A 25,506-nucleotide genomic window follows, 5' to 3' on the forward strand; every position below is an offset into this window, starting at 1 on the left:
TAAATTGTCCAAACCTTGGGCCATTCCTTGCTCTCTGCCACTTCAATATGCCCTCGGGCTTAGGCACCACCACTTCGATTCGGCCCAGTACCCGACCTTCCAATTTGGCTCGGCTTTTAAATCGATCAAGCCTCAGATTTTTCCTCGACTTCACCTCACCCTGGCTCTGCTGCATCGAATTGCCTCTAAGTCTGGTCCAGCAACTCTAGTCTGGACATGCAGCAACAGTCCTGCCTCTCTGACAACCCACACCACAAAAATGCCAGGTCATACAGGTGATTCAGCTTAACTTCGACAGGGAAGCCACAGGCCACTGTTTGCAGTGATCGTTTACCAGAAAAAGTGTGAATAGCAAAGTATTTAGCTGCTTTCTTTGATTCAGTGCTAAACATCATCAGTATTGTCTTAAATCTGTCATTGAGACTGATTAAAATTATGAGTGTATTTTAAACCTGAGCTGCTAAACTGATTGTTACGCAGTTACCATGTTGTTGTGGGTTTCCGGTTTTTCATTTTCACTGTAATTGGACTTGTGTGACTCTGGAAGCAAAATCAGTTACGATTCTACAATGTAGTTCATATTAATCTGGCATGTTCTCAACAATCCACGTGTATTTTAATTATTTTTAATATTTAGTATTTGTAATCCAGGGAGTGTGAAAGCGCAGAATCAAATATCGCTGTGATGATTGTACGTTCTAATACCAATTGTTTGGCGACAAAGTATTAGGTATAAAGTTTTTCAATGCAGAGATTTATGTATTAAGTTCTAATTGGATTAGAATGATCCTGATTAAGTGGAGAGAGACATATTTAGATAGCATCTTTAGCCACCTTTAAGCATTTCAGTGGGAATTAAATATTCTTGTAGTCTTTCTGGGAACCATTTTTGCACAATACAAAAGAGTGAGTTTTTTCCCTCCATATAGCTGATAGATCAAAGTATGGAAAGTAAATAATTATTTTCTTTTTACAGAATTGCTGCAGTCTTTTGGCTGTTTCTTCAAAATTTATTACTTAGAATCAGGTTTAATATCACCCACATACAGTATGTCATGAAATTCGTTAACCAGCTAGTACCTTTTTGAGCTGAACTAAGGGTCTGCAATTAATTCAGACCTAACTTTCCTCATAAGGTAATCTAACAATTCCTAATGGTGTCATAGAACACTACAGCATGAATGCAGGCCCTTTGGCTCCAAAAGACCATGCTGACCCAGCCAGTCCCTATTTCCTGCATTTGGCTCATGTCACTCTTAAGTACGTGTTCTCCATGTACTTTCTTAAATTATATTGTTGTGCCTGCCTCATTCACTTCCTTTGGCAGATAATTCCATGTACTCACCATCCTTTGCATGAAAAACTTGCCCGTTAGGTCCCTTTTAAATTTTTGCCCCTCTCGCACTAAACCTTGGCTCCCTACCCCGGGGTAAAGACTGTTGCCATCCACCTTGTCTATGCCTCTCATTTTGAACACTTCCATAAGGTCACCCTTCAATAAAGGCTAACCTTTTCCTGTAACATAGGCCTGAGTGAATCTGAGTGAATCTTCTATCTAAATTGCTTCCAATAATAATCTTGCCTTGAATGGAAAGCAAAAACTACATAGTACTCTAAATATGGTCCGAATGTCAATGTGGTAAGACTTCCCTTCTTTTTACCTAAGTCCACTTGAATTAGAAGTGAGCATTCTGCTAGACTTCCCAGTTACACAGAACACCTGTTTTCTCCTTGCTCACACCTTTGTACAGTACGTCAATGCAAGGGAATGTTCAGAGGTGACTATAAAGTCAGTTCATATTAACAAAGGGAGATTTAATCAGAGGTATCAGTGGTTAAACCAGTTCATATATTGTGTAAATTAAAAAAAAAAATCAGGTCTGCATTAATCCCTGGCAACTTTAGATGGCAATGTTAAAGAGATTCGCTGTTTAAAGAGTTGGGGCAAAGAGGTAATTCTTGCATTTGGAATGACAAAAGAGGGGACATTAATTGATCAGGGAAAAATGTGAACGTGGACTTGAGCAGTGTTTCTGATTCTTTAAATGTACTTTTTCAAAAGAATGCTGCACTTTTGGGGTTTCCATCTTCCAGGTTTGATGATAAACCAAGGGGTTGTCTGTTCTTTTCAATGGAGATTAATGGACCTGTGGCACTTTGAGGAGTAGGAACCTGTCAAATATTTATCTCCTATTGAGCGTCATTCTTTTGAGGTGATTGATGATTATCACATTGCTATATTTGGGACATTGTTATGCACAAATGATCCTTTTCCAATATTCCAGTCACTGTTATTGAAAGGCAACTTCAAAGAAATTAACACCCAGCAGCTCAGGCAACCACGGTAGAGAAAAGCAGAATTAATATTTTGGGTTGATAAACTTTCATTTGCTGCTGTTCTGACCTACTGATTAATTTCAACATTTATTGTTCTATTGCAGATGCCAGAAATCCAAGGTGTTTTGCATTTGTAGTTTAGATATTCTTTGAGAAGTCTTAAATTAGTGAATGGATCTAAATAGATGCAAGTCTTTTTTAAAATTAGCAGACCAGGTTCATTTGTGAATTGGGATTGTGCAAAGCAATAGAGCCCAAAATTGGCATAATATTGAGAATTGATGCTTTGTAAGTGCCGTACATTTGGATTTTTTTAAATTGCACTTTTGTTTAAAATGTTAATTTGTTGTTTTTTTTTTACACATCAGGCAACTGCGATGTCTGTGAACTGCCATGGCCAACTTGCAGTGCTCTCTGGGTAAGCAGACCAGCAGGAATAGGTAGCATCTGAATGTAAATACCTTTGTTCCATCCTTCTGCATGTCCTCAGGGATTTGGAATGACTACCAGGCAACTTTGTATCATTGGGCAAAGGATAATGGAATTGTTTTGTTCTTTGTAGTTCTGTTGATGTTCTTGAGTATTATTTCAAACCAAAGTTGTATTACATATAACTACAAAATGGACAGCAGAACAACAGGTAATTTTCCTCCAAACCGTAAAACAAGTATGTGGTGTTTAGTGGTATGAGAGTATAGGGAGTGCTTATGACAAGAAGGATTCTATTTGGAATTTGTACAGCAAGACCCGTAGTAATACATTCTCTTATACATGACTGTTATCACTCACATGATTCTCCACCCACCTACACTAGGAGCAATATATGCCTCTAAATTAACTGAACAAACAACATGATGTGGGAGGTATGATTTAGGTGTAACACTCAGCTATATTGGCTGGTATATGTCAAGGGGAAATCCTGCCCAGCACCTGCCTGATCGCTTCCCACTGAGTCGGTTGCTGCACCACTGCCACCCAAATCAATCCCAAACATCAATCACCAGCCAGCACACACAGTACGTTTTACCCAGTACACTTTATACATATCACTAAGTCTATGAAATTAATATGTTCGATACAGAAAAGGAAGTAATGGAAAATAAAGGCGCCAGACTTATCAAAGTCCAAGTTCTTCGTGCACAAGTTGGAGCTCAGAAATTCCTGGCGACCAGCCCTGAGCCCTGTTGACTCACGGCTCGGGACCATCCTTTTCCTTTTCGCACGTCCGCCGGCCTCTCCGTCTCTCCTCCGACTCCCCGCCAAAAATCCCCGTTCCCAGTCATATGAGACAGCATTATCACCCGCAGAAACGATAACATGAATACCCATTGGCTGATAGCACCCTGATATCTGTATTCACCCAAGCAAATGTCTAGCTAGAGACTTTCTCAGCATTTAACATAACATAGAAGCCATTTTAATCCACATACTCAGCAATTTAGAAGATTAGCATAACAAAGAAGCCATTTAAAATTTAACATACACAAAAAAAACACCCCGTACTTAGGGTAACCTCACGTGGTCTTATGGTGAATGTGTATACAGACGAACAGGAGGTTAGGATTGAAATAGAATCATTGCTTGATTATGATTAAAATTTTTTTGGCCAAATTGTGTTGAATTTTTGGGAGCCATATGGCCTGGGCTTACGTTGTACAGGAGTTTCTTCCCAGTGAGTAATCCACGCAGTCCTTGCTACCACTACCACTCAAAAGCATCTGTAAGGAGGTGTATTTCATTTTTTCTGCTGACTGTAAATACTTGATATTTGGTGAGCAGTTCTATATGGAATAATACAGAAATGTTTGAGGAAGATAAGACCACAATTCCACTAAAACAGCACATGACTTACTGTTTTAGGAATATTAATTGATGTGAATCAAAGTTTCCCAGAACAGTGGGAGTATGGTTTACGTGTATTCTTATACCGTCTTTGTGCTGCTATGCTAACCATAGTACGTTGAGGTCTGTTACTATTTACGGTGATGGGTGAGAGGTTGGCATTGGTGATGTGGAGAGGGTTTCCTTTTTGTGGATGAAGCATATTGGTTAATCTGTAGAAATGTTGATTTCTTTGTAGGCGCCGCTTCTTGTATGTTATAAATTTAGATGCTCCTTCAGAAGTACCAAAAAAGATTGCAAGGCAGAGTAAGTGGGACATTGGAGCCGTGCAGTGGAATCCACATGAGGCGTCCTCTCACTATTTCGCAGCTTCAGTAAGTAGCAAATTACATTTAACTCTTTGGAAATGCTGGAATGTAAAATAGTAAATTAAAAAGATCAATCTTCATCTTTGTTACAAAATTAAAAATAAAACTAAATGATGGCGTTTTATAGAAAATCCTTTAAATGCTAAACAGATCTGAAAATACAGGCTGAGTACCCTTTAACTGAATTCCAAAATCCAAATTTTTTTGAGCACTGACGTCACTAACAGAAAATTCCACTAGACACTGAGAAAGTTCCCAGGTGACAAGCACCACAGACAGTTCTGAGAAGTGTCCGCACATATGTAATGAACAGAAGTTACTGAAAAATAGAAAAACACTGTGAAAAGTGAAAAATTAAGATCTCAGTTGTGTATTGTCAGAGAGAACATATACTGCTTAATGGTATACCGATCATGAACCAGGCAAAGATCTATCACAATGAACTGAAAATTGAAGGTAATTATGAATATTCAGCGGCTGGTTACAGAAATTTAAGAAAAGGCACAACATTAGATTTTTAAAGTGTTGCTGATGAAAATCTAACACCAGAACTAGTCTATAATGTTGATTGTTTATATAACTTACATAAAACCTAAAAAAAGGTAAAATACAAATACTGTGTACTGTGACCTTTTAATCAAAACTTGGCATCATAAATGGAGACTGAAAGCCTGCTGTTGTTTGTTGTTGACCAACAGCTGATTCAGGTATTCTCCCAATGCTGTCATGCTGCTTTTGTTACCCTGCACACGTTATATTTTCATTATATTAATGGTCTGTACTAACTTTTACATGAACAATGTAAGGCAAAGACTGCTTACCGGTAGCACATAAATTCACAGTTGGAAGTGGTGGTGATCCCAAGTTATCATTATATGTTCCAAAATTCAAAAAAAAATCCAAGATCCAAAACACTTCCTGCCCCAAACATTTTGGATAAGGGTGCTTAACCTGTACCTGGTACTTCTGGCTGTCTCACGGATAGTGATGGGATTAAGGCTGGATGGCAAAATGGGCAGAAACAAATAGACAATTAGATATCTGAAGAAGAATAACATATCAGTGCTTAATTCTCAGCTGGAATGTTGTGGATATTTTTGGGAATATAATTCATGGAACATATAAGGGTTTACAAAATGTACAGATTAGAATTTCTAGAATGTTACATTGTTTGGGGTTTCTTTCTCATTTGAGCCTAAAAATATTATGATTGTATTGGATTAGTGAGGTGTAAGAGGTGATTTAATAACAATTATAAGGCAACAAGAGATTTATGCTGAAAATAGCTACTTTTGATGAGTGGATTGTTAAAATAGAGGTTATTCAAAAATATATAAGGGGAAAATGGGACAATTTAAAAAAAGTAATGGTGCGAAGATGTTAAAGACTTCATATGGAAATATGGTGGAAATTGATTTCATAAACAATATTCAATGGTTTGAAGAAGTACTTAATGATGAGGAGCTTGCAGGGTTACATGTAAAGTGAACATTCTGGAACTATGCACTCCTGTCTTTCAAAGAGAGAGTGGGAAAGACCCATAGTTTCCATAATCAAAATGTGACTTTTCATCTATTTTGATACTTAAATGAATTAGAGTTAAAAATTTTTTTTTGCAAGCTTATTGGCCAGGTAATCCAAATGTACTTTCAACTACCCCCAAACAGAACAAGTAGAGCATAAACACAGCACACAACAGGCACACAATGCTGTGCCGACCCTTTAACTGACTAACTCTTTCTTCCCACATAGCCCTCCATTTTTCATTCAGCTCTTGTAGTGATCTTTCTACTACTTCCAAACCCTGTAATAGAGAGGGAATATTTGCTTTATGTATTTTTTCTAAAAGTTTCACTAATTGTGTATTGTTGGGCTAGTGGAAGTCCAAGGAAAGATGCAAGAATCTCTGTAAATGTTACTACAGTGCACTGGATTGATGGATTCTGGGCTTGTGTGAATGGGGAATGCAAGTCAGGAGCCTAGTCATTTTTACACTTAATTTTTCAACTGATAGGAAAGCAGATTGAGAGCTGTCTTGCAGAAGCTGGTGTTTGAAACTAAGCAAGAGAATGGGGAAGTGGGATGGATAAATCACAAGGAGATTGGGGTAAATTTTGAAGAGGCGAAGGATGTGTAAATCACATGGGAGGGAAGGATAAAAGAATAAATTTCTGAAGTTTGATCGGGGACTGGAGGCTGAAGTTTGGAGAGGAATAAGGATGATGTGAGGAGTTAGGTAGTTTTAGAAGAGGTGGTAGGTTGTGGAAAGGTACCATGAGAAACTGATGGTAGACTTCTTGTCCCCTGTGACCCAGAGGTTTTATGAAATTGAATATCACTTGCTGCTTCATTTTGAGTACTGAGTTTTCTGATCCTTTAAAATTTGGCCCCACATGTTGCTAAAATCTGAGGTGTGCATTATTGTTTGAATGTTATAACTATTGTCCTTGGTTGGGTTGCACTTATGGTTCAGTTTAAGTCTTGCTTGCCTTCACTGTTTTCCCTCTGCCCCCTCCCAGCTCATATTTTTGGTAGCTGAGGCTTATTCATTGTCTTTGTACAAATGATGTGGTCTGAGCTTATCTGTACCAACAACAGATTTGCAAGAGTTTTGTACACAATTTGAAAAAAACACATAGATACTGGCATAGTGAAGAGCATACTTTGTTTGAATAATATATCATATCAAGTCTAAAGTTCATTTTCTCCCTTCATATCTCTCCTCACAGCTAGGAAAAACATTCAGAAGATCCTATCAGTATGTGCAGCAAAACTAAACATACTCTAATTTCAAATTCATCAGTCATAACGTGTGTAAAAAGATACTGTTCATTTGACAAAGTAAAATTATTGGAAGATATCTTATGGCTGGCTGTTCTCTGTTGTACACTGCCAGTTAAAAACTGGTTCCAAAACTAACTTCTTTGGTAGAGAGAGAGTTTTGATGTATATTTGTCTTGTAGTTATTGTGAAATGACATTTGAATGTTTGTTTCAGTGTAATCAACGGGTGGACCTTTACAAATGGCTTGATGGAAATGGTGAGATCCACACTTCACTGCAAGGTCATACCCGGGTTATAAGGTATCTTAATAAAAATAATGTCCACTGCATAAGTAGTGTAGGTATACTGTGTTGGCTTTCTTTCCAGATACTGTCAGCGGCTGGTTGCTTGGTTCAATTGTTTTATGCTTTTATTTTGGCTTCTTGAGTAACCAAAATCACATCATTAGTATTTCCCAGCATTAAAGAACTCTTTTTTTTCTCCTGCTAATCTTTTATCTCCCAACAAGAAGTTCTCTGGCCTTGAGCAAACACTGACAAAGGAATTAAAAATTGTTTTGGGAATCTGAGGCTATAGCCCCTGTCAGTATACGACTTTGTGTAGGAAAATGTGTATGATTTGGTGTGAAGATGAGAATATTTTTTGACAGATTGTAATATATGGCACATGAACCATGTGTACAGAAAATGATCTATTCTCCTACTATGGGATCTACTTGGTTTGCAACATTAAAAGTAGTGAGCTGTGGAAGAGATGATCTCCTTATTGGAAAAAGATACCCCATTGCAATTCTATTTAAATTTTATTCTGCCTTGCTATGGAACCTGGTTATAAGCATGTAGAAATTCTTTTTTCTCTAAAACCGATCACTTTTCTAGAGCCTTGGAAATCCACATAAAAATAAGTCAGCATGGGATTTTAGTTTCACTTCTAATTCATTTTGTTTGCAGTGATTTGGAGTGGTCATGGTTTGAACCGGAGCTACTTGTTACAAGTTCTGTTGACACCTACATCTACATTTGGGACGTCAAGTAAGTTCATGGCTTTGTTCCTGTTAACAGAAAAAAGGAAACTGATTTTCTTGTTCCAAATTATGAGCAAATTTGGGAAATTTGTTCTGTTCAGTAAAGCTTTGGGTATACTTGCTTACTCACAACATGATAATAATTAGAATTCTAAGTAATGTATTTTTGTTAGAAAGTAATTTGGAATAAATCTGGGAGATTGCTTGAACTCTACTGTGTAAAGTATGTACTGGGGATTTTTAGCCTGCTTGCTGTGAGGGAAGAGCGGTTACTATTACAAGAAAGAAGGTGCTCAAAAAGCTGAAAGACCTAAAGGTACACAAGTTACCTGGACCAGATGAACTGCACCCTAGGGTTCTGAAAGAGGTAGTGGTAGAGATTGTGGAGACGTTAGTAATGAGCTTTCAAAAATCATTAGACTCTGGCATGGCCCAGAGGACTGGAAAATTGCAAATGTCATTCCACTCTTTAAGAAAGGAGGAAGGCAGCAAAAAGGAAATTATAGACCAGTTAGCCTGAACTCAATGGTTGGGAAGATATTGGAGTCAATTGTTAATGATGAAGTTATGGAATACTTGGTGACATAGGACAAGATCGGACAAAGTCACCATGGTTTCCTTAAGGGAAAATCCTGCCTGATGAACCTGTTGGAATTCTTTGAGGAGATTACAAGTAGGATAAAGCGGATGCAGTGGATGTTGTATATTTGGACTTTCAGAAGGCCTTTGACAAGGTGCCACACATGAGGTTGCTTACCAAGTTAAGAGCCCATGGTATTACAGGAAAGTTACTGGCCTGGTTAGGGCATTGGCTGATCGGTAGGAGGCAGCGAGTGGGAAGAAAAGGATCCTTTACTGTTTGGCTGCCAATGTCTAGTGGTGTTCAGCTGTGGTTGGTGTTGGGACTGCTTTTAATGCTGTATATCAACTATTTAGATGATGGAATGGATGGCTTTGTTGCCAAGTTTGCAGATGATAATGAAGATTGGTAGGGGGCAGGTAGTGTTGAGGAAACAGGTAGGATGCAGAAGGACTTGGACAGATTAGGAGAATGGGCAAGAAAGTGGCAGATGAAATACTATCTGAGATGCAAAGGGACTTAGGAGTCCTTGTGCAGAACACCCTAAAAGTTAACTTGCAGCTAGAGTCAGTGGTGAGGAAGGCAAATGCAGTGTTAGCATTCATTTCAAGAAGTCTAGAATTTTAGAGTAGGGATGTGATGCTGAGGCTTTTTAAGGCACTGATGAGGCGTCACCTTGAGTACTGTGAGCAGTTTTGGGCGCCTCATCTACGAAAAGATGTGCTAGCATTGGAGAGGGTTCAGAGGAGGTTCACAAGGATAATTCTGGGAATGAAAAGGATATATTAGAAACGTTTGATAGGTCTGGGTCTGTACTCGCTAGAATTTAGAAGGATGGGGGGAGATCTCATTGAAACCATACGAATGTTGAAAGGCCTAGACAGAGTAGATGTAGAAAGGATGTTTCCCATGGTGGGGGAGTCAAGGAAAAGAGGGCAGAGACTCTGGAAAGAGGGCATCCATTTAAAACAGAGATGTGGAGAAATTTCTTTTGGCAGAGGATGATGAAGTTGTAGAATTTGTTACCACAGGCAGCTGTGGAGGCCAGGTCGCTGGGTGAATTTAAGGCAGAGCTTGAAAGGTTCTTGACTGGACACAGCATCAAAGGTTACGAGAAGAAGGCTGGGGAGTGGGGCTGAGGAGGGGGAGAAAGATCAGCCATGATTGAATGGTGGAGCAGACTTGATGGGCCAAATGGACTAGTTCTGCTCCTGTGTCTCATGGTCTTATGGCCTTGATGACAGAGGCTGATATAACAACTATAATCCTGTCTAATTATGGGATTGATGTGAGGGATTTGAAATTCGTACCACAGGAAATCTATCCCTATATCTTTTTACCTGTCTTCAAAATATTCCTTAAAATCTGCCTTAATATCTAAAGTTGTGGTCACTTACTCAACCATCTGATGTAACTTTGTTTGATTGTGCTTCTGTGAAGCTTCTTGAGACCTTTTGCTATGATGAAGGTCATAGCGAACCTTACTATATAAGTACAAATTGTTACATTATTATCAAGATATTCGTATTCATACTTCTCATTCACAGGCAGACTGCCAGGCCTAAACATAACGTAGTTTCAAGTTGTAAAGTTAAGATTTGTATTCATTCATCTGAATGTTAAACAATCATTTTTGTCGTCATGGTTGATTCTTATGACCGAATGCTTTTTTCTCTCTTTAGAGATACACGAAAGCCATCGGTGTCATTGTCAGCTGTAGGTGAGTTTTCTCCACTGATGCACCACCAAGGTGGAGACACGGGAGATTGCAGATGCTGGGATCTGAAACAAGGAAAATAAGTTGCTGGAGGAACTCTAAAGCATCAAGGAATATCTGTGGAGGGAATGTAATGCTTGATATTTCAGATTGAGAGCCTCCATTAGCCCAGTTGGAGTCATATGGAGAAGGGGGATAAAACTGGGTGATAGGAGGTGAGAGTAAGGTATAGAAAAATGAAGGGCGTAGGATCAAAATGGGTTGGTAGGAAAGGGAAAGAAATGTAGGGGACAATGGGTAAGGGTTAAATATAATTGGATAATTCCATGTTCATGGAATATGAGATTTTCAGAATATGACATTTTCTTCAGTTGTGCCTTTGGCCTTACCCATGCCAGGTGGAGAAAGTCAAGGATGGACAGGTCAGTGTGGGAATATGAAGGGAAGTTGCAGTGGCATGTGGCCATTGTGAACAGAACATGTGAACCGGTGGCTGAGTCTGTGCTTGTTGTCAGTGATGTAGAGAAGGCCACACCCAGAGCACCGAACACAGGTGCATGCTGGGAAGATGGATTTACCATATGATGCAGAGGAGCATAAAATAAGAGGAAAGAGACAAATGGTTAAACAGGAACATTTGTATTTGAATATGGGTTAAATGATCAACTAGAACAAGATAGGTCAATATCAATTCATATAGGATGCTGGAGGAACACAGCATGTTAGGCAGCACTTATAGGGAGGAATAAACAGTTGATGTTTTGGGCTGAGAACCTTTACCAAAGCATTGACTGTTATTCCTTACCATCAGCGCTGCCTGACCTGTTGAGTTCCTCCTGCATTTTCTGTTTATTGCTCTGGGTCTGCTACATCTGCACAAGCTCTTGTGTTTAATATCTATTCATTATAGCCATGAAATAATCGAATGGCATGTTCAAGTGCAAAAAAAAGGTTTAAAAATAATTTAGTATTAATTGACTACCTGTCTCTCATAATTCCACTGCAGCTGGAAGAGAGTTTCTCTTTATTTGGGCTATCATATTCTGCATGATTTTTAATATTTCTATTAAATCTCTTGTACTTTCTGTGCTGTGTGGGAAAATAATGTCAGCTGATTTAGTTTTTAATATAACTGAAAAATGGAACCACAGTACCAGAGCTGACAGTGTGGCTGGGGTGAAAATAAATGATGTTAAAAGTTCAAGCAAATCCACTAATAGAAAAGTTGTGAGTGGTGGTAAAAATCTTCTGAGGTGTATATATTTCAATGCTAGGAGTATTGCAGGGAAGGCGGATGAGTTGAGGGCGTGGATTGACATGTGGAATTATGACGTTGTAGCAATTAGTGAAACTTGGCTACAGGAAGGGCAGGACTGGCAGCTTAATATTCCAGGGTTCTGATGTTTCAGATGTGATTGAGGCAGAGGAATGAAAGGTGGGGGAGTGGCATTGCTTGTTAGGGAAAATATTACAGCAGTGCTCAGGCAGGACAGATTAGAGGGCTTGTCTACTGAGTTCTTGTGGGTGGAGCTGAGAAACAGGAAAGGTATGGCCACATTAGTGGGATTGTATTACAGACCACCCAAAAGTCAAAGAGAATTGGAAGTGCAAATCTGCAGGGAGATAGCAGGCAACTGCAGGAAACATAAAGTTGTGGTGGTAGGGGATTTTAATTTTTCATATATTGATTGGGTCTCCCATATTGTTAGGGGTCTAGATGGTTTAGAGTTTGTAAAATGTGTTCAGGAAAGTTTTCTAAATCAATATATAGAGGGACCAACTAGAGGGGATGCAATATTGGATCTCCTGTTAGGAAACGAGTTAGGACAAGTGACAGAAGTCTGTGTAGGGGAGCACTTTGGTTCCAGTGATCATAGTTTCAACTTGATCATAGACAAGGATAGATCTGGTCCTAGGGTTGAGGTTCTTAACTGGAAGAAGGCCAAATTTGAAGAAATGAGAAAGGATCTACAAAGCGTGGATTGGGACAGGTTGTCCTCTGGCATGGATGTGATCGGTAGGTGGGAAGCCTTCAAAGCAGAAATTTTGAGAGTGCAGAATTTGTATGTTCCTGTCAGGATTAAAGGCAAGGTGAGTAGGAATAAGGAACCTTGGTTCTCAAGGGATATTGCAACTCTAATAAAGAAGAAGAGGGAGTTGTATGACGTGTATAGGAAGCAGGGAGTAAATAAGGTTCTTGAGGAGTATAAGAAGTGCAAGAAAATACTTAAGAAAGAAATCAGGAGGGCTAAAAGAAGACATGAGGTTGCCTTGGCAGTCAAAGTGAAGGATAATCCAAAGAGCTTTTACAGGTATATTAAGAGCAAAAGGATTGTAAGGGATAAAATTGGTCCTCTTGAAGATCAGAGTGGTCGGCTATGTGCGGAACCAAAGGAAATGGGGGAGATCTTAAATAGGTTTTTTTGCGTCTGTGTTTACTAAGGAAACTGGCATGAAGTCTATGGAATTAAGGGACACAAGTAGTGAGATCATGGAAACTGTACAGATCAAAAAGGAAGAGGTCCTTGCTGTCTTGAGGAAAATTAAAGTGGATAAATCCCCGGGACCTGACAGGTGTTCCCTCGGACCCTGAAGGAGACTAGTGTTGACATTGCAGGGGCCCTGGGTGAAATATTTAAAATGTCGCTGTCTACAGGTGAAGTGCCGGAGGATTGGAGAGTGGCTCATGTTGTTCCGTTGTTTAAAAAAGGATCGAAAAGTAACCCGGGAAATTATAGGCCAGTAAGTTTAACGTCGGTAGTAGGTAAGTTATTGGAGGGAGTACTAAGAGACAGAATCTACAAGCATTTGGATAGACTGGGACTTATTAGGGAGAGTCAACATAGCTTTGTGCGTGGTAGGTCATGTTTGACCAATCTATTGGAGTTTTTCGAGGAGGTTACCAGGAAAGTGGATGAAGGGAAGACAGTGGATATTGTCTACATAGACTTCAGTAAGGCCTTTGACAAGGTCCCCCATGGGAGGTTAGTTAGGAAAATTCAGTCGCTAGGTATACATGGAGAGGTGGTAAATTGGATTAGACATTGGCTCGATGGAAGAAGCCAGAGAGTGGTGGTAGAGAATTGCTTCTCTGAGTGGAGGCCTGTGACTAGTGGTGTGCCCCAGGGATCAGTGCTGGGTCCATTGTTATTTGTTATCTATATCAATGATCTGGATGATAATGTGGTAAATTGGATCAGCAAGTTTGCTGATGATACAAAGATTGGAGGTGTAGTAGACAGTGAGGAAGGTTTTCAGAGCCTGCAGAGGGACTTGGACCAGCTGGAAAAATGGGCTAAAAAATGGCAGATGTAGTTTAATACTGACAAGTGTGAGGTACTGCACGTTGGAAGGACAAACCAACGTAGAACATACAGGGTTAATGGTAAGGCACTGAGGAGTGCAGTGGAACAGAGGGATCTGAGAATACAGATACAAAATTCCCTAAAAGTGGCGTCACAGGTAGATAGGGTCGTAAAGAGAGCTTTTGGTACATTGGCCTTTATCAATCAAAGTATTGAGTATAAGAGCTGGAATGTTATGATGAGGTTGTATAAGGCATTGGTGAGGCCGCACCTGGAGTATTGTGTTCAGTTTTGGTCACCAAATTACAGGAAGGATATAAATAAGGTTGAAAGAGCGCAGAGAAGGTTTACAAAGATGTTGCCGGGACTTGAGAAACTCAGTTACAGAGAAAGGTTGAATAGGTTAGGACTTGATTCCCTGGAGTGTAGACGAATGAGGGGAGATTTGATAGAGGTATATAAAATTATGCTGGGTATAGATAGAGTGAATGCAAGCAGGCTTTTTCCACTGAGACAAGGGGAGAAAAAAACCAGAGGACATGGGTTTAGGGTGAGGGGGGAAAAGTTTAAAGGAACATTAGGGGGGGCTTCTTCACACAGAGAGTGGTGGGAGTGTGGAATGAGTTGCCAGACGAGGTGGTAAATGTGGGTTCTTTTTTAACATTTAAGAATAAATTGGACAGATACATGGATGGGAGGTGTATGGAGGGATATGGTCCGTGTGCAGGTTAGTGGGACTAGGCAGAAAATGGTTCGGCACAGCCAAGAAAGGCCAAAAGGCCTGTTTCTGTGCTGTAGTTTCTATGGTTTCTATGGTCTGAAGGAGGAGCTGTGTTGAAAATTGGATACAGTACTTCAGCTTAGTCCTAACCTATCACAAACTGCCATGTATACAGGTGTCCCCTGCTTTTTGAACGTTCGCTTTACGAAACCTTGGTGTTACGAAAGACCTACATTAGTTACCTGTTTTCACTAACAGAAGGTGTTTTCACTGTTACGAAAAAAGGCAGCAGCCAAGCTCCTCCCCCGGTTTCGGAATGGCATTCTATGCACCATTGCTTAAACATGTGCCTGTGAGCAACTGTTAGCAAGCTGAATTCTACGGTATCGGAAAAGCCTGAAAGAGCTCGTAAGGGTGTTACACTTAGTGTAAAACTAGACATAATTAAGCGTTTTGACCGTGGTGAATGAAGTAAGGACAAAGTGAGTTTGGAGTTTGGCTTGTGGAAGTTGACGAAGATGATGTTGAAGAGGTTTTGGCATCCCATGACCAAGAACTGATAGATGAAGAGCTGATACAATTGGAAAAGGAAAGAATAACAATCAAAACTGAATGCAGTAGTGAACGGACCGAAAGTGAAGTCGTCCAGGAACTGAACGTGAAGAAGATGACCTGCCTGCCCTGATGGAAACAGCCGATGATGAGATGACACCCCAGTGTTCCACCACCCCAACCCCTGGGCTGTGGACCGATACGTTACCGCGGAGAATGCAGCGGTAGCCGGGACGCACCCAACACCTTTAAGAAAAAAGCCGAAATAAACAAGCTAATTAATTATGTGCCGCCCGGCACGTAAATGTTGGCCCAGATCGGAGGCGATTGCCGATTGTGTCACCTCTGATCTTATTATACTCATCTTATTATTGTTCTGTAACTATTCTTTCAAAGTGTAGGTAAACTGATTATTTATGAAGAGAATTTGGTCACCAAAATTTAGTTGAATCTTTGGAGAAAGTAATCTTCAATCATTGTTAATTCTGTGAACCAGAAACGATGTTTGTTTTCCCCAAGTGATTAGTGCAGTAGAGATTTCTCCATTAGATAAGGTAGTGTGGTTAAGTCCTTCAAGGTGTTTTTATCGGTAATATGGGTCTCACTTTACCAGTGGTGGTCAGTGCAAGGTTGATGCAATGGCTGTTGCATTGTGAGAAGGAAGAACATTCTTGTGTGTTGGATTAAATGATATAGGTGAAGAAGAATTGTTTGTAATTTGGTTGTGTAATTGACTATTTAGGTCTATTTAGGTCTCCTTTGTCTTTTCCATATTATACAGCTGGAGCCTCTCAGGTGAAATGGAACAAAAAAAACTCCTGCTGCTTGGCAACGAGCCATGATGGAGATGTCCGAATCTGGGACAAACGGGTGAGTGATGTGAAAGGTAAAAGTCCTGTTCTGGTGCTGTTAAATTTGAGAGACATTGATCTTGTGTGCATCAGTAGATTTATTGTAGAAAAGCACTTCGGCTGTTTGAATTACATTTCTTGATAACCCCTTTGTATGATTGATAGAGTTCACAAGTGCAGTGACTTTGTTCTGGTATAGCCCATTTGTCAATGGAGGAAAAAGTCCACAGCACAAGATTGATTGGTCTTAATTAATCTAGAACTTGCAGCCTGAGAACTTTCAACATGTTTAAAGGCATTTCTTAGGATTAGAAATACATATTAGAGCACTGCACTGCATGGCCTCTATGGTATATATGATTCATCCTCAGAGAAAGCAATGTCATGATTGATATCATGACTAAGATTTTGATGTATATTCTCAGACGTTTCCAGTCTCCTATTGGTGAGTATGTGAACTGAAAAGAGGTCCAAAGTTCAAAACAAAGAAATAGCTACTTTAGAAATAGACCTAGCTTGTTGAGAATGTAGGGTTTCGGTGGACTTTACTTCTGAAGTTTTAACCATTGGGGGAAATGTTTCTAACTTGTCACAATTATGTGCTTTTTATGTTGATGATTTGATTGGAGCAGCTAAATAGTGCAGAAGAAAACAACGAATGACTTTACCTGCAGGTAAGATTATAATTCTCGAGGACTTCAGCAAACTTTAAGGAAAACTAATAATTGCCTGATTTCAAAGGAAAAAGAGGGAAAAACCTTTTCATCAGGAGTATACACGTGGCAAAATCTTCCATTTGTGATATTGTTGGTGGAAGCGACTGCGGCACAATCTTTGTGGGGACAAAGTCCTGTATTCATAACAGTGATGCTCTCTGTCAAGCCATGCGGCAGTGCAGACATGTTAAATAGCATGTAGTCATAGTATAGGTAGCAACTCAAAAGTGAAGTGTTGAGGACCATCAGCAGCTGTATAAATATTGATCTCCATCATCTGAAACTCATGGCTCACTTGCCTTTACTCTTAAGCCAGGGGTTCAGTGTGGTTCAATGAGTATGGCATTCTGGGAGCAACACCAGGCAAAGCTGAAAACGATAAAGTGAAGCTGCAACAAAGGACTACCTGTGTGCTGAATAGCAAAAACAGCAAGCAACAGACAAAACTAAGGAGGCTAAAAACCAGTAGATCATTTCTACCATATTTAGTTATGAATTGTAGTGACAGTTATGCAGCTTTAAGAGGAGGAGGCTCTTCTAAAATTCCCATCATAAAACAGTGCTGAAGAACAAGATGAAGCATTCCCAACCATAATCAGCCAAAGTAATTGAATCAAATTGCAGCAGGCCAGGCAGCATCTCTAGGAAGAGGTACAGTCGACGTTTCAGGCCGAGACCCTTCGTCAGGACTAAGTCGTCTGTATGTTCGTCGACTGTACCTCTTCCTAGAGATGCTGCCTGGCCTGCTGCGTTCACCAGCAACTTCGATGTGTGTCGCTTGAATTTCCAGCAGCTGCAGATTTCCTCATGTTTGCGTTTTTAAAGAGGATTGTAGTGGTAGTAGGAAATTCTATAGCCAGAGGCAAGATTTTGTGGACAGGATAGAGACACCCAGATGATATGTTGCCTCTCAGGTGTCACATCAGGGATTTCTCAGATTGGATCCATGGCATCCTATGGGAGGGAAGGGGGAACAGCCAAAATTCTTGGTACATATTGGCGGTAATGCCAAAGATAGGAAAGGTGAGGAGGTCCTGAAGATCAAATTTAGGGTGCTAGGTAGAAAGCTGAAAAACAGGACCTCCAGGGTAGTAATCTTGATTGCTGCCTGTGCCATGTGCCAATGAGGGTAAGAATAGTATAATTTGGCAGATGAACGCATGGCTGAGGGTCTGGTGCAGGGGAAAGGGGTGCAGAATTCTCGATCATTGAGATCTCTTCTGGGGAAGATAAGACCTGTACAAAAGGGACGCATTAGACCTGAACCCAAGAGGGATCAATATCCTTGTGGGCAGGTTTGCTAGAGCTGTTCTGGAGGGTTTAAACTAATTTGGCAGGGGGATGGGAACCGGAGTGATAGTGCTGAGGACGAGGTGGTTAGTTTACAAACAGAGGCAGTGTATAGTGAGACTGCTAGTAAGAGGCTGATGATAGCACAAAATTGCAATCAACAGGATGAGTTGCAAAGTAAAAGGCAGACAAAATTGAAAAGGGGGAATACAGGACTGAAGGTGACTAATGCACGCAGTATATGGAATAAGGTAGATGAACTTGTAGCACAGTTACAGATAGGCGTGTATGATGATGTGGGCATCACTGAAGCATGGCTGAAATATTAGGGAGATTAAAGGTTAAGGATGTACATTCTATCAAAAGGACAGGCAGGTAGGTGGGAGGAGGCGTGGCTGTGTTGGTAAAACATGAAATCAACTCATTAGAAAGAGGTGATGGTAGGGTCAAGGTATTGAGTCTGTGGATAGAACTAAGAAACTGCAAGGGTAAAAAAGACTCTGGAGGGAGTTATATTGTTGCTCATTGCTCGTCGATGAGGACCTCGACACCAGATGGTGTCAAGACTAGAGCGTGATTTGGATTTAAGTGAGGGAGAGTTGCACAGCGTCAGCCTCGCTCTCTATTCCCAATTCCCATCTGGATCCAGTGGCAAGACAGAGTCGAGATGGCTGGAGATGGCACTAGGCTCAGTGGATGACCAGGACGTCTTCTGTGTCTTGTCCTGCTCTACACGTTCCACGACGCTTGCAGAGACCGCCTTCTTGACTGTTGGATCTTCCGCGCAATCTGCCAGGGTCTGTCTTCACATGCTGGGATAGACAACTCCCTATCTCACTGAGGGTTTGAGACCCATCGGCTACCCTCACCTGGTTCAGCTGGCTTGTCGACGCCATTGCCCAGGGTGTGGCTGCTGGTGCATGCAAACAGCTACAGGGAGCCACAGGTGAGAGCTGAGTACCAGGTGGGGACCAAAGGTGGACTAACCGCCTTGAAAAGGACGCGACATGTTCCCCCACCAGAGGTGCTACACCTCCCTGACACCCCATACACCCCAAGGAAGTTATATACAGACCTCCAAACAGGAGTAAGGATGTGGTCTACAAATTACAATGGGGGATATAAAATGCATGCCAAAGGGACAATGTTACGATAGTTATGGGTGATTTCAGTAAGCGGGTAGATTGGGAAAATCAGGTTGATGCTGGATCCCAACAAGGGGAATTTGTGGAAAGCTTATGAGATGGTTATTTAGAGCAGCTCATGGTTCAGCTCACTAGGGGATCAGCAATTCTGGATTGGGTGTTGTGCAATGAGCTGAAATTGATTAAGAGAGTTTAAGGTAAAGGATCCCTTAGGGTAAAGTGATCATGATATGATAGAAGTCACCTTGCAATATGAGAAGGAGAAGCTGAAGTCAGACGTATCAGTGTTACAGTGGAGTATAGGGAATTGCAGAGTATTGATATGGGAACATGCCAAAATTGATTGGAAACAAACACTGGCAGGGGTGATGGCAGAGCAGCAATGGATGGAATTTCTGGGAGCAATTCGGAAAGCGCAGGATATATACATCCCAAAGAGGAAGAAATATTCTAAAGTCAGGAAGATACAACTGTGGCTGACGAGAAATTAAAGCGAACATAAAAGCCAAGGAGAGCAAAATAAAGCAAACATTAGTGGGATGTTAGGGGATTGGGAAGTTTTTAAAAACCAACAGAAGGGAACTAAAAAAGTCACAACAAAGGAAAAGACGGATTACAAAGGTAAACTAGCCAGTAATATTAAAGAGGATACCAGAAGTTTCTTCAGAAGCATATGTGTAAAAGAGAGGTAAGAGTAGATATCAGATCCCTGGAAAATGATGCTGGAATGGTAGTAATGAGGCGTAAGGAAATGGCAGATGAACTGAATAAGTATTTTTCATCAGTCTTCACGGTGGAAGACACCAACAGTATGCCGGAAGTTCGAGAGTGTCAGGGGTCAGAAGCGTTTGAAGTTGCCATTACTATGGAGAAGGTGGTCTGAAGGTAGATAAGCCACCTGGGCCAGATAGTAAGCCACCCAAGGGTTCTGAAGGAGGTGGCTGAAGAGATTGTGGAGGCATTAGTAATTATCTTTCAAGAATCAATTGATTCTGGCATGGTTCCTGAAGAATGGAAGATTGCAAGTTTTACTCTACTCTTCGTGAAGGGGAGGAGGCAGAAGAAAGGAAATTATAGTCCAGTTAATCAGACCTCAGTGGTTTGGAAGATGTTGGAGTCGATTGTTAAGGATGTAGTTTCAGGATAATTGAAGGCACATGATAAAATAGGCCAAAGTCAGCATGGTTTCCTCAAAGGAAAATCTTGCCTGACAAATCTGTTGGAATTCTTAAACAAGCAGGATAGACAAAGGAGGATGTTGTGTACTTGGATTTTCAGGAAGCCTTTGATGAGGTGCCACACATGAGTTTGCTTAACAAATTAAGAGCCCATGGTTTCACAGTAAAGGTACTAGCATTGATAAAGCATAAGCTGATTGGCAGGAGGCAAAGAATGGAAATGGAGGGAGCCTTTTCTGGCTGGCTGCTGGTTGCTAGTGGTGTTTCACAAGGTTCTGTGTTGGGACTGATTCTTTTTACATTTATATGTCAATGACTTGGGTGCTGGAATTGATTGTGGCTAATTTTGCGGATGATATGAAGATAGGTGGAGTGCAGGTAGTTTTGAGAAAGTAGAGAAGCTATAGAAGGATTAGACAGATTAGGAAAATGTGCAAAGAAGTGGCAGATGGAATACAGTGTCAGGAAATGTATGGTCATGCACTTTGGTAGAAGAAATAAAAGGGTAGACTATTTTCTAAATGGAGAGAAAGTTGAAAAATCTGAGGTGCAAAGGGACTTGGGAGTCCTCGTGCGGGATTCCCATTTAGGTTAATTTGCAGGTTGAATTGATGGTGAGGAACATGAATGTGACGTTAGTAATCATTTCGAGAGGATTAGAGTATAAAAGCAAGGACGTAATGTTGAGGCTTTATAAAGCACTAGTGAGGCCTTACTTAGAGTATTGTGATCAGTTTTGGCCCCTTATCTAAGAAAAGATATGCTGACATTGAAGAGGGTTCAAAGGAGGTTCACAAAAATGATTCTGTGATTGAAAGGCTTGTCATTTGAAGAGTGTTTGATGGCTCTGGGTCTCTACTCACTGGAATTCGTAAGTATGAGGGGTGACCTCATCGAAACCTATCGAAAGGCCTTAATAGAGAGGATGTTTCCTATAGTGGTGGAGTCTAAGACCAGAGGACACAGTCTCGAATTGAGCTGTGTCTTGTTAGAACGAAGATGAGGAGAAATTTCTTCAGCCAGAGAGTGGTGAATCTGTGGAACTGGTTGTCACAGGCGGCTGCCGATTCCAAGCCATTGGGAATATTTAAGGCAGAGGTTGATAGGTTCTTGATTGGTCAGGGCATGAAAGGATAGAAGGACAAAGCAGGAGATTAGGGCTGAAAGGGAAAATGGATCAGCCATGATGAAATGGTGGAGCAGACTCAATGGGCCAAATGGCCTAATTCTGCTCCTATATCTTATGGATATCATGAAATTGCTTAAAGGACCAGATACAGTAGAGACTTATAGAACCAGACAACATTACAGCTGTGCTATTGAAGAGTTGCATTCCAGGACTATTTGTATCTCTAAACGAGGGGGTTCCCAGCCTCGGGTCCATGGACCCCTCGGTTAATGGTAGGGGTCTATGGCATAAAAAAAGGTTGGGAACCCCTGCTCTCGACGAACTCCAGTACAGTTGTAACTTTTGCATCGATGTAATTGGAAAATAGCTCTTGTTGATATGTCAGATATGTGTGGCCCAAAGAACTTCACTGTTTTCTCAAATTACCTTCCTTTGATAATAAGATCAGAAGTAGAGATGTTCACTGATGACTGCACCATATTAAATCCCTTTTTTAAGTCTTCAACAAGTGTCTACATGCAGTAAGTATCCAGACATGGACTGATAAATGACAAGTGACACTTGTCAGAAGTGCAAGGCAGTAAGTTTCTCAGCTGGAAGTGTCCAGTCACTCTTTAACATTCATTACCATTGCTATGATACCTTCATCAATATTGTGGGGATCGCCTTTAATTAGAAATCCTATGGACCAAGCATATAAATACCTTTGCTACAAGAGATGCTCAGAAGTGATTCGTCTGATTCACCAGCACTGTTCTGCCATCTACAAGGTACAAGTCAGGACCATGATGAAATACTCAGTTGTCTTGATGATTGCAGTGCCAGCAATTAATAAGAAGCTCCACATTATGCAGAAGAAAGCAGGATGCTTGATTGGGACTGCATCAACCACATTAATCATTGAAAAGATAACCAGAAGCAAATATCGTTAATAATACTGATCGAGGGGAAGAAATGTGCAGGTATACAGCAGGGGATGAATGTTGCCTATTACTTTTTGTACTGGAAAATATGATCTGTGCTGATCAATCTGCTTCTCCAGAACAGAGAGAGTGCATAGAGAATGCTAAGGGAAAGATCCAAAGCTAGACAAAAGGTTATGTAAAACCTTTTGAAGATTTCTGTCTGAGACACAAGCTGTATCAGTTACTTCAAGCAAAATTTATACGGGACCACCTTTATTGCTTTTCCCTAGAAACCTAACACAGCGGTAGAATATATAGCTGCTCACTTGTCAAAAATCCACGGGCTGGACTGGCACCCAGAGAATGAGCACATCTTTGCTACCTCAAGCCAAGACAACTCAGTCAGGGTAAGTACTGAATCCTATAAATTCTTGGTTTTTATTCCATATGTTAACACAGAGGTACATAAGTCATTTTCCCTTCTTCTGGTCTGCAGTTCTGGGATTATCGCCAGCCACGGAAATACCTAAACATCCTCTCATGCCAAGTGCCAGTGTGGAAGGCTCGTTACACAGTAAGGAATTTTCCCAATTTGATGTCAGTGGTTGAAAGGTGGTTACCTGTAGATCTCTTCCCTATTAATTTTGATATTAATTATACTAAGTTTAATTGTGTATTTAGAATGTTAATGAATTTGCATTAGATTTTAGCAGTCAGTGCTAAGTTGTAAGATATAAAAAGATAATTTCAGTCATGGGTAACACGCATTGGTGGAATATAAATTCATTGAAAAATTTAATTGGGATTTTTGGTTTGTTGCTCTTTTTGTACCTGTATTTTATCTATCTAATTTAGATAATAGCTTACTGTGATGGCAGCTGTTTGGAGAACTCTTTTTATTCAAGAGCAGCTGTGGGTAGCTTTTAATTCCTCTTGCCTTCTCTCTGTTGAGAACAAGTTACTAATTAATACTTCCCTTTCATAACACAACAGAAAGCACAACTTGCCAAGTTTCCTGGAGATATTTTACTTAAGTCTTAATAGGAATCACTGAAAAGAATAAACTTGATTAATTACAGAACGTTCATTGCTGCCAAATGATATGATAGTACTGAAGAGATTTCTGTGTGTTAATCTTAAGAATGCCATTTTCCTTTTAGAATTAACTATAGTTTATAGCTAATAAAATTCTCATTAGAATTGCTTTCTATCCTTGACAGCCTTTCACCAATGGCTTAGTGACAGTGATGGTCCCACAATTACGTCGTGGCGAGAACAGCCTTCTACTCTGGAACATACTAGATTTAAATGTTCCAGTCCATACCTTTGTTGGACATGATGATGTGGTACTTGAATTTCAGTGGCGTAAACAGATGGAAGGTAAGAGCTCCAAGGCAAAAACAAGTGGTTCTTGAATCCTCAGAGGAGATTTGGTCATTTAATTTGTAAGATACCTTTGATATTTTGTTTATTAATCAATTAACTGTTTCCCCTACGATCTTTTTTGCTTTATGTCTCTTTTATTGTTGAGCTTGGTGGAAGCTTACAATTCAGTCCAGCAAAATAATCTGCATCAAGCCTCTTAGCACTTATGTGTATACTGAAGACATTGCTCTCTTTTGATTCATCTACTGCTGTCATGCAATTACATTTACTTCTCTATTGCTGAGTATTCAATGAGGAGTAGTTCCTCTAGCTTGCCACAAACCTACAGCCTTCACCCAAAAAGCAAAATACTGCCGATTCTGGAAACCTGCTCTAAATACCGGAAATACTTAGCAAGTATGGTGGTATTTGTTCAGCAGTAAAAAGAATCAAATGTTTCTCATGATTAACCTTTATACAGTAATCATCATCATCATCATCATCATCAGGTGCCATGCCCAGATTGAGCTTTGACTGCCATGGCCCACACACTCCTGTTTCGGGTCAAGTGGATCAATTCATTGGTATTCATTTCCAGTTCTTTGGCTGCTGTCCCCATCATCATTTGTCTTTGCCTTCCTTTTGCTTTCTTCTCTTCAATCTTCCCCATAACTACTGTGCATTCTAACTCCTCTTTCCCAATCACATGTTCAAGAGGTTACGTTGCCTTTCCATGATCTCATACGTTATTTTGCTTTTTGTGCTTTTTATTCAGTAATGCCATCACCAAAAAAGGCCCATTCTACACCCAGGCTATTTGCGACCTGTGGATCTCACTGACTGTTGTCTGTTGTTATTGCCTAATCCTCAATCTGCCGTAGAACTGCACTGATGCAAGACTTGCTTATTCCTGTGACGTTCTGGCCACCTTGTTATCTCATTTGTTTAAAAATCAGATGCCCACTTCCTATTCTACCCCAAGTCATATTCACTCTAAACCTTCTCAGTAAACACTTCAGGTTTACTATTTCCTTTTTGTTCTAAGTGTGCACACTATTTTAGTAATCAACTTGCTCATTTAAGCTGTCTTTCTTTTGACTCTTGAACCACCACTTCTATTTCAAGGGCCATTATGCAAGAATTACAACAATGAACTATCGCTCTTCTACTTACTGCCCTTTTATCCGTATACTTTTGAAAAATGCCAACGATGTAGAAATATCTACTAGATAAATGCAAACTGGTTTAGTTTTCCTAGGTTTATGTATTTCTACAGCTAGTGAGTTGCTTGTCAACAATTAAAATAAAAATAGTTTTATGTTTGGGGCTCAATTAGACGAGTGTCGTTTTACTTAAGACGAGTCTTTTTTTCCCACTTCATGTACTTTAATAAATATTAAATACTCCTAGGCTAGATATAGTATAGTCAGCAGGAACAAATGACTTTATTTATGATATAACCTAAATCCAGAAGAACTCTTATTTCTCCATTTCCCTCCTCATTTATCATTGAAGTTTATGAGTAAGATTGTTCATGTTGTGTAACTTCTGATTCTTGTATACCAATTTGCTATATTCTCGCTTTACTTGAGAACAACTGTAGTCATTATCAAAAGTACTTGTTAGGATTATTTACCTTTAATGAATTTACCGTTAAATTTACCATTAAGGTTTTAATTTGGGTATAATTGGGTGGT

The 25,506-nt window shown here is 40.2% G+C and overlaps 1 protein-coding gene across 5 annotated transcripts in view; it reads left to right on the forward strand.

The window, feature by feature from the left end:
• The window catches only part of wdr59 (WD repeat domain 59), a 90,852-nt gene that overhangs the window by 1,530 nt on the left and 63,816 nt on the right, over positions 1-25,506 (forward strand). For 3 of the 5 annotated variants that reach the window (XM_072279344.1, XM_072279339.1, XM_072279343.1), the window contains exons 2-10: positions 2,706-2,755; positions 4,418-4,553; positions 7,545-7,630; positions 8,282-8,362; positions 10,618-10,655; positions 16,012-16,100; positions 22,735-22,851; positions 22,941-23,018; positions 23,665-23,824. In XM_072279344.1, coding sequence (XP_072135445.1) covers positions 2,706-2,755; positions 4,418-4,553; positions 7,545-7,630; positions 8,282-8,362; positions 10,618-10,655; positions 16,012-16,100; positions 22,735-22,851; positions 22,941-23,018; positions 23,665-23,824 — 835 coding nt within the window. Of the gene's footprint in view, positions 1-2,705; positions 2,791-4,417; positions 4,554-7,544; positions 7,631-8,281; positions 8,363-10,617; positions 10,656-16,011; positions 16,101-22,734; positions 22,852-22,940; positions 23,019-23,664; positions 23,825-25,506 lie in introns of those variants that run through there. The other 2 variants (XM_072279340.1, XM_072279341.1) reach the window with 2 other exon arrangements.

The sequence above is a fragment of the Mobula birostris genome, chromosome 15 (genome assembly GCF_030028105.1).
Source record: "Mobula birostris isolate sMobBir1 chromosome 15, sMobBir1.hap1, whole genome shotgun sequence".
NCBI lineage: Eukaryota > Metazoa > Chordata > Chondrichthyes > Myliobatiformes > Myliobatidae > Mobula > Mobula birostris.